This window comes from Convolutriloba macropyga, chromosome 2, assembly GCF_964194025.1.
Source record: "Convolutriloba macropyga chromosome 2, txConMacr16.3, whole genome shotgun sequence".
Taxonomy (NCBI): domain Eukaryota; kingdom Metazoa; phylum Xenacoelomorpha; order Acoela; family Convolutidae; genus Convolutriloba; species Convolutriloba macropyga.
This window is the reverse complement of record NC_134469.1, coordinates 38,333,294-38,351,433: the sequence shown is the minus strand read 5'-3', so window position 1 is coordinate 38,351,433 and position 18,140 is coordinate 38,333,294. Positions and strand designations below refer to the sequence as shown.

General features: G+C 32.9%; 2 protein-coding genes across 2 annotated transcripts in view; one reads left to right on the top strand and one right to left on the bottom strand.

The window, feature by feature from the left end:
* Window positions 1-18,140, top strand: part of LOC142358644 (equilibrative nucleoside transporter 3-like) — a 502,369-nt gene that overhangs the window by 89,330 nt on the left and 394,899 nt on the right. The gene's annotated exons all lie outside the window — the stretch shown is intronic.
* Window positions 2,983-18,140, bottom strand: part of LOC142335264 (mite allergen Der p 3-like) — a 35,195-nt gene continuing 20,037 nt past the window's right edge. Inside the window, exons 3-5 of the mRNA XM_075383688.1 lie at window positions 10,234-10,313; window positions 9,777-10,010; window positions 2,983-3,417 (exon numbers count right to left, since the gene is read on the bottom strand). Coding sequence (XP_075239803.1) covers window positions 3,194-3,417; window positions 9,777-10,010; window positions 10,234-10,313 — 538 coding nt within the window. The 3' untranslated portion in view covers window positions 2,983-3,193. The remainder of the gene's footprint in view (window positions 3,418-9,776; window positions 10,011-10,233; window positions 10,314-18,140) is intronic.

The following is an 18,140-nucleotide window of genomic DNA, read 5'->3' as shown; positions in this document are numbered from 1 at the left end:
TACTTGCAGACAGAAGGAAAACCACAAAAAAATAGGCAAGCTTCAAAATATCTTTGACATTTTCTAAAACAAATAAGTTCAAAGTCATTAGATGCATTAGATAAAAACAAATTCAAATTCAGGTTGCATACCTAATTCAAATTCAAATTAATACCTAACGCTAGACCGATTACAATTGATTTTGCACAAACTGTACAACGTCACTCGCTTCTGGTACGTACCTTACTTCACCAATCCTACATATCAGTTTTGTCCGCGTTTGCAAACATGAGTGACGGCGTTTTGTCACCACTTACTGCGTGGAAAAAATGTGATTCAATTGTGGACCACAGTGACAAAAATAGCGGATACTCCTCACGAAACTCCGTCAGTAATCTCGAAAATTGGAGGTCTTATGTTATCAATGTACGCAATTTTCTGAGCAAGGGTGTTATCATCAATGTCCTCAATTTTGATAACGTTTCTTTCATTCCAATTTCATGTTTAGCTCGGATTTGCTTAAAAATTTGGTTTTCAGCCACTGATTAAAAATAGATTACGAAACTAACTACAGAAGTTTGTAAGGGTACTCAATGACTTTGAAATTTAAATCAAAGCGTACAAAAGTGAGCTTCAGTTATAGAACCGCTATTTTTTATCTTATTTTAGGTCATCTGACAGTGAGTTCAGACTTAATGGAGCCTATTATCATTTTAATGTCATCAAACACTAATTGAAGCATCAAAAAACAGTTTTAAAAATAATTAGCGTCAAATTATTTTAATACAAACCACTCAGTGCTGTTTTTCTTTTATATGAAGTTAGCCTTATGGTTATTTTAAGACAAAACTTCATTGCTTTTTTCTTTTAAATAAAATAAGTTTTGATAATTTTTTTAAAAAATCTCTCAGCTCAAAAAACTTCAGAAGAACGGTCTCTCGAAGGAGATGATACTTGATGATACTTGAAATTTAAATGAAAGTTAAAAGTTCAGTTATCTTCCATTTTTCGGCTTGCTCTACTAAGTGGGGAAATATTTGACGTTCGAAATGTGAAGTGTGTTGTCCTTAGCACCAATGATAATAACATAAATTTCTGGATAGTGGTGAAACAGATCTGTCGGTTTTTATCGCTTTTTATCAATTTCCGCAATCGCTGATTTAATGACAAGTATTCCCCACTTTGAGCGAATTGGAACTAGTTTTCCTTTCTCACACTGTTGTGCGCGAAAGCCTATAACGTTTCATGTTAAAGCAGGGGGGTGCGGTCAATGCTGACAATTGCAAGCAAATTTGCTTGCTCAAAATGTAGTCTTGGCAATGTAATGTATTTTGTCAACAAGACAAACCTATTGCAGTGAATATTAACAACATTTTTGCTGCGCATGAATTTCTCTGAAACTTTCCGCCCATTGCGTAGTTTTTTCAAGTGGCACTCAACTATATCACTTACGTATTTGACCAATCAATTATTTTTTAAGTATCTTAAAAATAATAACAGTATTTGCTGCAAATTTCAAAAACTTTGAAAAGTTTGCCAAAAGGTTTGTATGGCTCAACAAGCTAGCCTATTTTTTTTACTGGACAACAGGCTGAACTAATTTATTGACAGCAGCTATGGCTTTGCAAACTGTAGGCGCAGACAATTTAAAGTTTAAAAATTTTTAGTTTGTTTCTATGTTTTCCCTTTGAATTCTTTTTAAACAATGTATATTCGGATCTATTCTGTTTCGGCCCCCAGTGTTTTTTATGACCCCCAGTTACAAATTATATGTTGCTGTATAGCACGTTACTATGTAAAAAGATAGCACGTGCGCCTGGGGGTCATAAAAAAATTGGGGGTCACTATGCTGGGGGGGGGGGGGGCAAAACAGAGCAGATCCATATATTCTAGTCAATTCAAGTTGAGTTGTGATTGGTTTAACAACCCAGGAATATCATGGGCCACCAAAACATTGCTGCAAATTCAAAGCAAAGATATTGAATGTGGACAAAATACTAAGTAAATGGCCAGTTTTATTAAATTCATATAGTAACATCTTGTACTCTAGTTTTTTGAAGTTAATACACTTTTTCTAAAATACACAGGCCTTATTTAAGATTTCTCCGCAACTGATCTTCCCAATCATTTTCTGTAAAAGACCCGTTTTCTTTCAGGAAACGTGCTCAACTACGATATACTGTCACAATTGCTATTCAGATTATTATTTGAAGTTTCGTGCCTTCTCAGATTATCTTTGACACGAAACAACTTTTTTCTCATCATAAAATGAACAAAATATTTTTGACCAACTTTACATTGTGTTTTGTCGTTAAAAGTAGACAGTGTATTTCGTCCCTTCTGTTTTTCATTGAGAGAAACAAAACAAGGTTTTGTTTCGAAAATAATGGGACTTCAAAATTTTGGAATATTTGGCATTTTTTGCTGGAATGTTTGTCACCCAAAACACTCTTTTTCGAAATGGGGGCCATCTGGGTAAGTAAAAAATTGCCTTTTGTTCCCATTGAAAACTTAAAATTTATTTATCTTGTTTTCATGATTTGCTGCGAAATCTTATTTTAATAATGAACGAAATTTTTATGTACAAAGAAAGAAATGCAGTTTCCCCATGATGTAGAAAACATTAGAATAGAATGGATGCCAAAACTTTTTGATAATTTATAATTCTTTGCCTTAAAAGTGTACATTTAAGCATTATGCTCTTTTTTATATTTTCTTCAAACATTTTTTGTTTACAGAATAATCTGTACCAGCTCTGACTAGAATTTACTTCAATTGAGCTTGTTTATTTATACTCTTCATTCACAACTAAAATTTTTGCGTTTACAAAATTCTATCATATCAACCAGCAGAAATACTTGAATACTTATTCGGTTGTTTTCCCAGGGTGCCATTTTTATTGATGTATGTTTTCTCAACAATTTTGAGAATGTTGTTTTTCAAGAGTTCTGTTTTTATATCGCTTGATTTCCTTGAATATTTCCTGAACACGAGAATATGGCGTTTTGATGTACCCTTTAACTCATAAGACAAAAAAAGAAGCCAGACGAATGTTTGTGGCTCTTCTACCATTGAAAGCAATACAGTAGATAACACAAATGATTATAATTGGAGTGAGAAAGACAGTTAATTCTTTCAACTGATACAAGTCATCTAAAATTTTGATAGGAACGACGGCTATAGCTGGCTTTGTTTTCGAGGTCGATCCGACTTTCTACTGTTGGGCACCAATTATCCTCCGTATCCAGGGTATATAATGGGTGACATTTGTGAAGAAGCTTTCGGGGTTGCATATCTCGTGTGACTGTTTCTCACAGTAGCTGAAGTGACTGGCTACTCCGTAGAGACACCTGGGGATGAAGGGCTGATGCATTATGTCTCTCACATCCTCATACTGATACAAAGGAGACCCCTCGTCATTCAGGCCCAAATTGTGCCCTGTTAATCAAACTCAGAGTTTAATCTAAAAACTCCTCCGGCGAGGTGCACGTTAGTGACCACAGAATTGAAAGCGTACCACGGGGCAGGAGTGGTAAATTGCGTTTCTAAATCAACTCCATCCTATCCGTAATAGATTGGTTTTATTATTATGGACCAACAAAACTTCAAACGAAAAACGCGCAAACTTCTGTGTCTCACGATCTGAGCAGATAAAGCTGAAATTCGTCTTCATATTGGTCTGATCAGAGGCCATTTTGGTGGGGCCATAAACAGGATCGGGATCTTTAAATTAACTAGACTACATAAAATCAGCTGTCTTCTCAATTATTTTTGTGACAGCTGAAAAACACACGAAGTTGAATCAAGTAGCTTAAGATACAAACAAAATTAAAATTAATTTTAAACAAATTTTGATACAAAAAGCTGGTGATAATTTTATTTAATAATTTCTGGATATTGCAGCGGAGCATCATAAGGCCAACAGCGGCCTCTATTTCCAGCTGGCCTTGCTTCATTACCCCATATTTCAGTCTACTGTTTATGAGCAGCATTGCCCTTTATGCTGGAAAAATCGCCAATATGGTATCAGAAAATATTATTCAAACTGTGATTGACCAGGTTATATGGACATGAGAGCTCATCTTTACACAAAGTTTCAAGGAGGTAGCAGATTGAGTATCAAGTTTTGACGTGTGAATCGGACACATTCACTTTCCGCTATCAGGCTAAGAGGGGCCAACGAGCACCGATCACTGATCTTTTTTTTGGTGTGAAAAAAATAAACTCTATTTCAAAATAAAAAACTGGCTAATAAGGATTAATATGAGAGCGACTCTTAACCAGTTGTGTTGTTTCTATGTCAACACCATTATAGTGAGAGTAAAGTTTGGGTCCTTTGTGGGTTGCGACCCCACAATCTATCAATTTATTACAATCCTGTTCTCTCCGCTGAGCCAACTGATCAACGCTGCGAGAGTCTTTCTATGCTCGCTTATATTGAGCTATCATTTCAAGCTCCATCTTATGATCACAACTTACTTATTGGGGTGTATACTCTGACAGGATTCAGAGAATTCTATTAAAAGTAGTTTCTGACGTCTTAGTTGTTGTGATCAAAATATTTTTTATCAATGTGCCGTCGTAATACTGAGTGAATTTGAAGAAAAAACCTTAGGTTAAAAAATGCCCTCAACTCTATTTGGTAAAAACTAGGTGAGTATGATAATGTTTGAGTATTCAATCAATGGGTCTGTTCGTGGTGTATTTTTGTGTATCCATGAGAGCAAGTGAAACTCAATAAGTTAGGTTTGATGTCTACGGGGCATTTTTTTTTTGCCATAATCAACGTATACCTCATTAAAAATTAAAATACCTTAAATTGAAAAAAAAGAAATGGCATTTGAATGCTTGATAAATCAAAAATGACATTCAAATGTGAACTGTACCCCTTGAGTTGATTCATTCGAAATAGTTATAAAATTTAATTTTTGGCCCATTTAAGAGACTTTGCCTCTAGGGGCGGGGTGATACGCAATATACTTAAATTCCGTAGTAATGTGCATTAAGGAAGCTTTCTTCGAATTGTTTTTCAGCAAAATTTGTGCAAAAGTTTCTGATCATTTTCTAATAAAGCACAACAAGCACCTGAAATTGAACAATTTCAACATTTTCAGCGTTACCCATATTCCCCAGTAAATCCACAAAATATATTCTTCATATGGTATTTTTCAAAAACTTAATTGTCTATATGCAAAAAAATTGATTTATGTTGTTTTTTATTTTTTTCCTTTGAACCCTAGCTCAATACATTGAAATTAACTAAACGGTTAACCAAAACACTAAAAATTTTTCTAAATTAATCGAACTCAAACAGATAGCAAGCGGTTGGCTTCGTCACTCAGTAGTCAGCTGCTACAGAGGGAGCCAAGCTTTAGCTTAATTGAGGATAAGTGGAAGCGGTGATCATGGGAGATGGGGTCAAACTCCAAGAGTCGCCCTTAACACCATTAAGTTATGTCTCTGGAACAGTTTTGGTTATTCGGAAACAGCTGTTGCGTAGAGCTCCAAAAGAACATATTGCATGCCGGGCTCATCTTGTTTATCCCGTTTTTGATGACGAAAATTCAATTGGTCAAAAAAAGATCAGATAGTAGTGCGAAAATTTGTATTAAAAAGACCAACGGCCCTAATATATTTGCAAGAAAAATTACTCACCCTGGAAAAGTTCAGGTTCCTGGGCTGATTTCATGCAAAGAATCATCTGGGAAAGAAACAGATTTTTCACCAATTGCAATTTTTCATTTTTAAAGTACCTTTTTAGTCTGCTAATCAAATCATGTTCTATATTAATTAAATTACGGATTCAAACTTTAAACATGGCTGGCAAATTGCCAGAAAACAGATGAGATAGCTTTGTTGGTATACAAAAAAGCACAGACTTAAACAGGAAAACTTCTCTTCTTTTTTATATAGCAGAGATGACATATTTAAATTTTTTTATAAAAATTATTGTTGCTTCTGTTGGCTCCTCTCAAATAATTTTATATTAGAGGGGGATACCCTTGATTATACTTGTTTCCTTGAATTATTCATGGGAGCGAGGTAAGTCATGTTTTAATAAGAATTAGTCTAGCAAATGTTCAAAGAAAGAATTCGCTTAAATAGGAACAAAAATGAAGTCGCGCGCGACGTCAGTCAGAAACTGCTTGAACGAATGAAAAAAGTGGATTCAAAGTGATAGTGATGGCAAATGGTTGCACAAAAACATTTTTAAGGTTATCAAAAAGTAGCAGAAAAAATCACCAAGTTAAATCAAGAGAGTTAATTGAACTAACAGTCTGATAACCAGAAACTATACAGATATTTTTTTTCAATTTTAAGCATATGATTTTACACATATTTTCTCAATTAAAAGAAGGATTGCAAAAGATTCTTTGGAAAACTAAAGATGTAAAATTTATGTGTAGAAAAACAACATCCAGACAACATTTACTCCATTGATCCCTAGTACAAAATTGCAAAATTAAAGAAAAACAACACAAGTGCGACTTTTGGCAAAAGATAATTTTTAATTGCTAATTTTAAAAAAATAATTAAAAAACCATTTATATTTTGTCGTCTCTGACAAAATCATAAAACTCAACATTTAGAAACCATCCTATATTTTTTGTATTACCCTCGCAGTCATCGGTGAGTGAGACTAGGTGCCAAGACTCAACAACAATTACGGGTAACACGCAGAAATACAATAAAACTTATGAGAACAAATCATGAATGAACAGGCAGATAAAATAGTTGCAATTGATTGGGATTGAAAGAACAGAATTTTTTTTCAAAAGGATCATTTCTTTACAAATTAACTTAAATTTGAGCTCTTTCGAATTGATTTTGAGATGAGACATAATCCTGTCTAGATGAGACAATAAAGATGCTGTTATCAATAACAATAAATATTGTCCTATGTGACTGAGACTAATTAGAACAGAGTTAAACTATGGACATCAAAATCTGGTCGTTTTGTGATTATTCCGTTTCCATTTTTGGTTTCGTTCTTTGATGATGATTCTGTTTTACTGAAAAACTGTTTTCAAAAACGTTTTCTACAGAATGAATCTAGCCAAGAACAGTCAAATTATTTCGCGCAAAGTGTTCAGCAAATTGTCAACTAAATTAAAAGGAAACAAATATTTGTTGAAATTAAAAAGTGCCCCAATAGAGAGAGAGAGAAACTGACTGAGAAGAAGGCTGTTTACAGCGAACATATCAAAATAAAGATTTTCAACAGTTTTAGTGAATTTCAATAGAAGGTCAAGTGTCAATAATGAGACTAAATGGCAAGACAGAAAAAAATAATCAAACGTAAAAGTGTAGTATAACTCCATTCCACGAAAGCACAGAGTGTGCAGAGAAACCAAAGATATGAAACAGAAACTGATAAGAAAAACTAAAATATGTAGTAGAGAACCAAAAGTCATGTCTTCAATTATGTGGTGAGACAAGAAAAAGAGCAAAAAAAAAATGCGGGCAAAAGTTTTCAAAATTTTTCTCTGAAAACATGTAAAATTAGAGTTACAAAAGCAAATAGCTATAAACTGATGCCCAATTGAAACAGATTTTGCCTAATTAGAACCTCGATGGGGGTTGTCATTAATGAACACAATTATCAGCGACCATCTAAATTTTAACCATTGTTTTTTGAAAACATATAGTTTTAAAACATATTGATAATTAGCTGCCAAATAGAGGGCAAACACAATTGTCTGACTAAAAATTCCGTGCTTCAAAGAAGTGTTTTTCTCTTGGAAACGTAAAGTTTCTCTAGGCATCATTTTTTCAATCCACTTCTTCTGAAGCAGTCTGGAATAGTTTCACGCCACCCATCTTGTCGTTTTTTTAGCTTCTTGTAGTGCTTCAGCGTGATTAAATTCGCTTCGCTACTCTACATGTGACATCTCGTCCACATCAAAAAGTCGTAGAATGTGTGATCAGACCTTAGACACGATCTTGGATAAGACAACACGTGAAAACAATCAAAGTTTTTTGGATTGTGAAAAATCGAAGACAGTAATAGCTCTCGAACGCAGCTATTAATATTTAATTTTAGATACAAGTTGGTCAAGTTCGCTACTGACATTTTCGTGAACCAAATTTAAAGATATTGATGAAAGTTCACACCAATATTACGCCGAAAAATGGCTTAATAGTTTTTTACTCCACCATTATCTACTGATATTATCTAGGATAGAGCTGATATTTTACATTTAAAAATTAGGTTAAAGAAAAGAAGTGATGAACTTTTCTAATAATTACTGGGGGAATATAAAATTGAGTTCAGACCAAAAATGCGCAATACAAAATATTGGAAAACAGTGTCGGTATCTCAAAAATAAACTTCAACAAGAGTATTACAGTTTTAAAACAGAAGTATAACGGGTCAATGCAATGCTTAGACCAGCATTCGTTTTGCACTCAATTTAGGTTTTATAGAAATAACAGGCTCTACTTTTACTTTTCATGCACATTTTTCGCATTGATCTACAGTATATACATTTAATTTTAGTATGCTAAAAAACTATAAATACTAAACACGTGAAGCAACAGTAGTTTTATTAGAAAGAGAACAGATTATCCTTATCAAAGTAACCAAATTTTTGAACGAAATTTTTAAGTTTCAAAAAATAAATGAAAAAAAATGCTCTATGTTTGTACGCTTAGATCACATATAAGTTTTTTGTTATTATCTTTTCCTTAAATAAAATGATCGCACTTTCATGCCAGTTTACAACCCGGATCGAGATGTCAGCGTCGTTTCAGAGCGTTATTTTGTAAGAAGTGCGCTGAATGTGCTAAAAATATGTAAGAAATGAGCTGAATGCGCTGAAATGCGCTGATTTTTTCAAAAATTTTTAGCTCAAAAATCTTACATAATTTTGCGCTGAAATGCGCTGAAACTTTGTAAGAAATGTAGTCAAATTTCAGCGCATTTCCTAAAATTATTTAGTGGATTTAAACGCTTTTTGACAAGGATTCCTCAATTTCGAACCATTTAGTTTTCCTTATATAACGATTACCTTTTTCTTCAAAAATGCGCTGAAAAGCTCTAAAAATATGTAAGAAATGCGCTGAATTTTCAGCGCATTTCGTACATAATTTCAGAGCATTTCTTCTTAAACTGTCTGTTAATATAAAATTAAATTAAATAGGAAGAAGTTCAGGAAACTGTGGCGCAGTGGATTGGGTGAAGGCTGGGGCACCCGAGAGCAGGGTGCGATTCTCAGTGATAACTATTTTTTGAAAAATCAGCGGTTTTCAGCGCGCTTCTTGCAAAGTTTCAGCGCATTTCAGCACATTTCAGCGCATTCTTATGTAAGGTTTTTGCGCTGAACTTTTTGAAAAATCAGTGCATTTCAGCGCATTTCTTACATAAATTTTCGCAACCCGGGAAAGAACTCATTACGTCACAAATGCGAGCAGAAAGTGGCAGAATTTATAAAAGGCAAATAGAACATCGCATTATCTCGAAATCGGAATGGGTAATGCAGTCATCTGCGGCAGTTCCTTTAAGCGTACCAATTAAATTTATGGAATGTGTGCAGACTACAAAGTAAATGGGTAAGACATTTTAAACAGTCCGAAATGTCTTATTTTATACAGTCCGAAATGTCTTAAAACTAGCCGTATGAAATATGCCGAAAACGAGATTGGCTAATTTTCTTTGAGATTTTGCGCATAATGCGTTCTTCGTAAAACATATATGGAAACCTTGTGCGCCGTAATAATTGCTTGCCAGGAGAAAAATGGGCTGAAAGTTTCGAAAGACTATTTTGTGATTAGTTATAGAAGCAATTTAAACAAACCATATCCATAACTGTCAGTGCAGATGATGTCATCTGGGCAATATTGTGCACTGGCTACGACGGGTGTGAAGGGATTCCGGACATAATCTACAGTGAGTCGACCTTCACGCAGTGCAGTAGGCATCAGCATCCGGGGATCAGCGGGTAGAGAAGTCTGGCCCATGCCACAGGTGCCAACTGTGGTGCCTTGAGCCACCCTCTCTCCACACAGGGGCAGGAAGTGAAGTGCTTGTTCTGATAAACATAGACAGCTACATCTAACTACTGCCAACCATGTAATTCAGTCAGCGTACATTCAGTCAGCGTTAACAGTCCAAATTATATGATTTGACGCGTGTTTCTTCGAGTTGGCGGTCAAAATGGTCGCATTTTTGCGCAAAATGGTTAATTTGAAGAGTTTTGATCGGTATTATATTAGACCTAATGCTAAAATAGTTTTAATACAAATTTTAGTTACCTTGTCTGAATACGGGGAACATTAGCTTGATTAGAGCAAGATTGTTAACCGGTCCTTCTTCTTCGTTTCCTTCTCGGAAGCTGAAACATTGAAATTGTTTGCAAAGTGTTTTCAAAACGACAAGGAAAGAAGAAGTTGTGGATAAGTTTTCAGCTTTATTTATTTATTTATTTATTTATTTATTTATTTATTTATTTATTTATTTATTTATTTATTTATTTATTTATTTATTTATTTATTTATTTATTTATTTATTTATTTATTTATTTATTTATTTATTTATTTATTTATTTATTTATTTATTTATTTATTTATTTATTTATTTATTTATTTATTTATTTATTTATTTATTTATTTATTTATTTATTTATTTATTTATTTATTTATTTATTTATTTATTTATTTATTTATTTATTTATTTATTTATTTATTTATTTATTTATTTATTTATTTATTTATTTATTTATTTATTTATTTATTTATTTATTTATTTATTTATTTATTTATTTATTTATTTATTTATTCATCTCACGCTTCTTTCACATATTAGCTCAAGCTTTGATTCACAACAGTTCACAGGTCTAGACTACGCTCAGATGATCTCATTGTATTCATCCCCTACCCACCCCACCCCCGCGCTTTCTCAGATCCAATATTTGGTCATACAAAAATATTCAACTGATATTGAACTGAAACATAATAATAATAATAATAATAATAACAATAATAATAATAATAATAATAATAATAATAATAATAATAATAATAATAATAATAATAATAATAATAATAATAATAATAATAATAATAATAATAATAATAATAATAATAATAATAATAATAATAATAATAATAATAATAATAATAATAATAATAATAATAATAATAATAATAATAATAATAATAATAATAATAATAATAATAATAATAATAATAATAATAATAATAATAATAATAATAATAATAATAATAATAATAATAATAATAATAATAATAATAATAATAATAATAATAATAATAATAATAATAATAATAATAATAATAATAATAATAATAATAATAATAATAATAATAATAATAATAATAATAATAATAATAATAATAATAATAATAAATTGTTTATGGTTGGTACAGGATAATTATCAATAATTTTACAATGATTGCAAAAACAGAACACTATTTGTAAAATCAATAGAAATCGCACCAACCAAGAGCACACTATTAGGTCTCACTGACCTGTTTTCAAGTGCCTCTAGCGGAAAAAAATTCACTGTCAATACCTATTCACTAAGGGTAAATCAAATTGTTTGTTTTTAGTAAATTGAAAACAAAAGAGACAAAAAAAATAAATACCATAATCCGTAGTTTTGTTTTTTTGTTAACTAAAAATTGCTTCCGTTAGTTGTTCATTTTCCAGTATGAAATTGTCTAAAAAATTGTGTGAAAGTTTACGTATTTCGTTTTCTTTCAGGTTTTTTACTTTGTCTACAAACATTGGTTCGATTATTAAAACTAGGTTTAATAACCTTCTTAACCTTGTATACAAACAATTTTTCACGCATGAGTTCTTACTAGTTGAGATCCTTTTAGACCGACTGCCTGAAAGGTTTTCTAGATCCTGACCACTCAACAGATTTGACAAGGATGCAATTTTGCATTCGCCCCGAAGGATATTAATCAGAGTTTTGAAAAGTTCATATATGTGAAGTTCCCTAACAGTGAAGAGTTTATGTTCTTCTCTCAATGAGCCCAGCGATTCGAAACTCTTTCTGTAGAAGATAATTTTAATTAACCGTTTTGTAAGTTTTTCCAGATTTTTTAACACATTTTTAGAAGTTGAGCCATAGATGAGAACTCCATATTGCAATATTGGCTTGATGTATGTTCTAAAAACTTGGATCATTTGACGAGATGTTAAGACTTTTCTGAGCCTGTAGAAAATGCCACAAAACTTGACAAGGCGTTTTTCGATGTAGGATACATGATGTTGGAAACTTAATTGACAATCAATAATCACACCTAAATATTTGTCCTGCTTTACTGACTCAATCGTTTCATTACCGAAAGAAAATTCTTTTTCAAACTGAATTTTCCGTCGACCATTAAAGAGCACGTTTTTTGTTTTATTTGCGTTGAGGACCAGCTTGTTTTCTTTTATCCAATCAATTGCGTCATTTAGTGCTAACTGATGATTGTTCAGTAGTTCAATGTTCCTACTTCCTGTTATAATTGCTGTGTCATCAGCATACAGTATTAAATCTGTTTCTTTCTGCATTGATTTGATGTCATTATTATAAATAAGGAACAGAATTGGTCCAGTATAGACCCTTGGGGGACACCTGTTTCTACAAGTTTCAACAAAGATTTCTTTGTTCCAATTTGAATGTATTGCTCTCGGTTCTTCAGGAACGATTCAATAAGCTTATATGTTTCCTTACGAAAACCATAACAAAAACATTTTTGTAACAAAAGTTTGTGATCAACTGTGTCGAACGCCTTCTTTAGATCGAGAATTGTGCAGCAAGAAACATTAGTTCTGTTTGTCCATAATTGACGAATTGTTTCCACCAATGTAGCAATGGCATCAACTGTGCTCCGTTTGTTCCGAAAACCGAACTGTTTTTCACTCAGAATGTGATAGCGATCGAGGAACTGTACCAACCTATTATAGATCAGTTTCTCAAAGATCTTCCCGATTGTCGGTAGCAAGGAGATTGGCCTGTCGTTTGTTGGCTGATGTTTGTCACCCTCCTTGTGTAAAGGTACAACTTTGGCAATCTTTAAAGCATCAGAAAAATAACTTTTGATAATGCATCTATGAAACAATCGTTCCAAACAACTTGCAAGAGGATCAGACATTTTCTTTAGAAATATGTAATTTAGGCCATAGCAGTCTAAGCAGTACTTAGGTCGAATTTTATGCAGTACCTCTTCTATTTTTTTTTGGTCATTTTGCTAAAAAAGAAAGAGTTGATGTTTTTCGGTGGTAGTTTAGTTTTATTGTTGGGTTCAATTTCAGACGAAAGTTTTTTCCCAATACTCGCGAAAAAGTTATTGAAGTTTTCAACTTGGTTTTGGGTAAAAATATCTTGTTCTGGTTTTTGGGATTTTCCCATCAATTCGTTGTAGATGTTGAAAAACTCTCTCGTATTTTGCCTACTTTCCACGTGTAGTTTTTCTTGATAGAAAGTCCTTTTTTTTCCTTACCAAGTTTTCTACAAGATTACTTTGTTTTTTGTATGCAAGTTTGTTTTCTTCGGAATTTATTTCATTCATTTTTCTTCTTAGTTGTTTCTTTTTAGTAGTCTCTTTTTTATTTCATTGTTAATCCAGTTTTTTCTTTTGCTAGGTTTCACTTTTTTCATGGGACAAAATTTGTCTAGAGTTATCATGAGACTACTGTGAAGCTCAGAGATCTGTTTATCAATTGTTTTCATGGGGCTGCAGAGACTTTTTAGTTTTTCGCTAAAAATATTGGGCCTCTTTGAGCACATTTTCATTCTCTAATGCTTTCCAATTTCTCGTAAAAGTATTTGATTCTTTGCAGTTATCATTCAAATTTGTATTAAAAGTTGCTAGTACAGTGTGATGATCTGAAACATCCGATTGGTCCACTTTTATTTTCAATGGAGTGTTGGAAAAAAAGATGTCCAGGCATGAGTTTGAAGAAACAGTTTCCTTAGTTGATGTTAAAAGTTTTGGAATATCTAAGTTGTTTCCGTTCATTAGGTTTCTCAAACGCTTTTGCTTAATTCCATTTGGAATCATACTAACATTAAAATCACCACAAATAATCTGATGAGTTTCTGGTGGAACAACGAGTTCATCGAGATATTGATCTAGTATCTCGAAAGTCTCAAAAGTTGTGGCGTTAGGTGGAATGTATACACATGAAATTAAAATTTTCGATTTTTTCAGTTGCACCGAAACACTAATGATCTGCAGATTGTTTGTTGTTAGTTTCTTTTCCACTCGGTAACAAAAGGTTTCTTTCGCATAAAGACCTACGCCTCCCCCTCGTTTTTTTCTTGAAGCTACTAAAAGGTGATGGTAACCATCCAACTTAAAAATTTCACACTAATTCTGTTCAGAAAACCAAGTTTCTGTAATGCAAATCAAGTCAGGTTTCAATTCCATAGTATTCAAGTAAACATTAAACTCGTCAAAGTTTCGCGGCAGTGATCTCATGTTTTGCAGCAAAATCAATGATTTTTTTGTAACGCAAGCGTCGTTTGTGTCTCTGTTGAACATCAGTTTTTTCTCATAAAAAGCGGATACACAGGCCAAATCGATCCCCCGCACACATAACAATAGACTAAATTACATTTGGTTTTTGCAGCTCTTCACATATGAGGGAGAGAGAAAAAATTAAAAGATACGGGATTTACCCAAAAAAAAAGAAAAAATAAAAAAGAGTGAAAAAAAAAGTTTATGTTACTTCATAATGGCACTAACCTTTACTGTTCTTTCTTTTAACCAATACTATATTTGACAATTTGAACGGACTCCGCGGAAATCTCAGAGTGTCAGTTCAAAAAGCCAAAGGGACGGTAGTGTAAAAATAATAATCAGCTCCAAACACCAAAACCTGGAATGCGAAAATCACAGAACAAGTTCAGGTTTCCCGCGGATTTCACAGGTTGGAGCCGAAAACGCAAACATATGATAATATTTTTAAAAGTAACTACTAGTTTTTCAACCTAGATTTTTAAGTCTTAGTTGAAAGAGTTATTATCCGCTAGAAACAAGATACTTAATATAGCTAAAGGAACAAAAAGAATTAAATTACTTCACAGAAAAGACTCAAAGTCAGTTATTTACTTCCATAGTGAGTTGAGAGCAGTGAAAATTTAGTTTGCTTGGTTGTTTGACCGTTTAGCATCAGGCATCTCGCGATCATTTGCCGAGAAGGTGTTTTCGAATGGTCGTTTTTGTTTAACCGGGATCAGTTTGTCCAAATCCTCAATTCCATTTACTCTAACAAACTTTGTTTTGTCCGATTTGTCATCATTCACCATCACAGAGACCGTACAATTACGAGTAGACGTAATAAAGTTTCGTTTAATCGCCTCTTGCTTTATTAGTGCTTCGCACTAAGGCAATGGTTAGTTTATGTAGATATTCAGTCCGTTGATATTGTTTTTCACATTTCGTAATTTTTGTTTTTTGTCCAGATCAAGTTTTTTTCCGCAAAGTATAGAAACTTGCAAATCACTGTAGGCATTGAGTTATCTTTCAAGGTTCCTGGTACGATATGGCATGCTTTTATATCTCAATAGGCTAGCTTGATTTGCAACAATTTTTCAAAAAAAACTAGCGTCTCACTCGTAACATCTTTAGCTGTTCTGGCGTCAAAAGGGGGATTTATTATTAGTACACTATCTTTCCTCGTATGGCGTTCTTGAGCCCTGAGGCGGTCGTTTATATTTCCTTGTTTTTCTTTCAGCGCATCAATTTGTTTCTGTTGTTCTACTACGGTTTTGCGGAGGCTCCAAATTTCTTTTGTTAGATCATTTACCTTATCGTTTTCAATTGTACTCACGATACTCTGCCCTTTGCTACTGCTGGTTGCTTCCATGCTCTCCATCAATGATAGTCAAAGAAAAAGTCAAAACAGTCAAATAATTCGCTCAATAAAAGTTAGATCAAGTCCAATAATAGGTTAAAGATACGATGCAGAGAAAAGAAATCAGCCAGTCTAAGCGCTGTCTAGAAAGAATGCAAAAACATCAAGGTCAACCGACTGTACTCAAAGCGTTCTAAGGTTCGTCTAAATACGCCTGGACGGACAATTGTTTACCAGCAACATAGCATTTTTTAAACAAAAGAACATTTATTTCAAAAAAATACGCCTGGACGGACAATTGAAGAAACTCCTGCATCATCTAACAAGAGCCCAGAAAGATATTTACGAAACCACAATAAACTATCGGAGGTCAAAAAATAAATAGAACACTTCATAGCTATCCTGAATATAAAATTAAGTGAAGGATTTTATAGAAGTACTGAGCTGACTGGGAGTAAGTTCACGTATGCCTTCTGGAATTCAATTGTTTTCTTGGTCGAAATTGCATGCAATGATAATTTTTATCCTAAGCAATTTTTTGAAGGTTTTTGAACCAGGTACGGGTAAAATTTTGTGTATGTTGAAACTCTTCTTGTTTCACAACGGTTGCTGATTGAATCTATTTTTATATAAGCTAACTCAGGTTTTCTGAGTTCACGAAACATGATTAGGAAAATTTTATGAGCAATTCGTTCTTAAACGGTTAGAAGATGAAGCGCTGTCATGGTGTCCTTAGTCGCATTCGTTATTCCTTTAAAGAAAATTGCCCAACATATTCTTTCGTGCATAATATTAATTTTACCGAAACGTGTCTTAGAGGTGTTTCCGTCTATCAGAAGATCCTATTCTATTGTAGATTTCAAATAGACCTTGTAAAAAGATACACTTTGACTTTTTGTGGAATAATTTCCTACCCTATATGCAACACCCAAAAATTTTGCTAACTTTATTGCAAACTTTTTACAGTGGTACGCAACTTTCACCGATTTGTTAAAATTGATGCCTAAATATCTGTATTCATCTTTGACTTCTTTGAAAATACAGTTTAAGTATTTAGCTTATATGTTGCGGCCGATAGGCATCAGCGTGCATGTTTTTCATTGATTGTTAAACGGTGCTGATCGAGCTGTTGCTTTACGCATCTTAAATCGTATAAAATTTATCAATTTCATTAACTGAGCACGAAACTATGATTGTATAATCGACATAAAAATATTAATCCGAAGTTGAGTCTTCATTGAAATATCGATCATTAATATAAATTGGAAAAAAGGTTGGTCCTAAGATGGATCCGTGTGGTAGAGCATTATTAGCATCAATAGAATTTTTTAATTCAGGAGTTTTTCCTCTGAAACCGTTTTTTCTAGCCTTGAATTCAAAACGCGAAGGTTTACTATGTCGAAGGTTATTCTTAATTAAATTAATAAATAATTTGTTGATAAATTTGTTTCCATAGCCTCACAGATAAAAGTGTTTCTAAAGAACTCATGCCTTTCTCTTTGATCAAATTTTAGAAAACGATGTTAACAGACTAATAATTAGTAGAGTGTTATTTAAAAGTTTTTTAAACTATGTAATAATTTTGTAATTCAATAATTTGTGTTATGATTTTTACAAAAATAGCGAAAACCAGATTTACAGATGCAGTAAAATGACAAACGTTAACAAAAAGTTGGGAATTTTTAACAAACGTTAACAAATCCAGCCATAACAGGGCATATTATTTGACTGAACAGGCAGAGTCAGCCAATATCTGTTGTGTTTCAGTTCTTTTTACTCATACATTCACAGTAATTTTTCAAATTAGTTTTTTGGGGCATTAAGTTATCACACCTTTTTAAATAGAGAGAGAAAAGTTTTTCGACTCAATTTGTGCAGCAACTCATTTTATGCTTGTCTGTAGTTTTCTTAAAAAATTTTGATTGGAGTTGTATATTTTTTAATTTTCAAATGATCACCAAAAGCGTTTAATCGGTCACACACTATTTTTGGTATTCACAATAAAAATTTGTTCAACTGTTTTTCGGTAGTTTTGCTGTGTTTTGTAAGATCTGGTTTGCTCTGTTAGAGATAAGTTCAACCCAAACAGGAACTGATGAACTAATGAGACCGGGTTGCATTCAAGGTAAATGCTCTTTTTGACGTTTGTTCTGCAATCTTAGTGTCCTTTTTAAGGGGTCAATAAATATTTCTCCAGGCTGAGGTTCTTCATTCCACTGTGCAGCCAAAATTATAGCACTGTATAGAAACAAGAATCACAAGATCGGAAATTAAAGAATACATAGCTCAAATTGCAGTCGATAGTTGTCTGATAACTGATAAAACATAAAGATAATGTTAG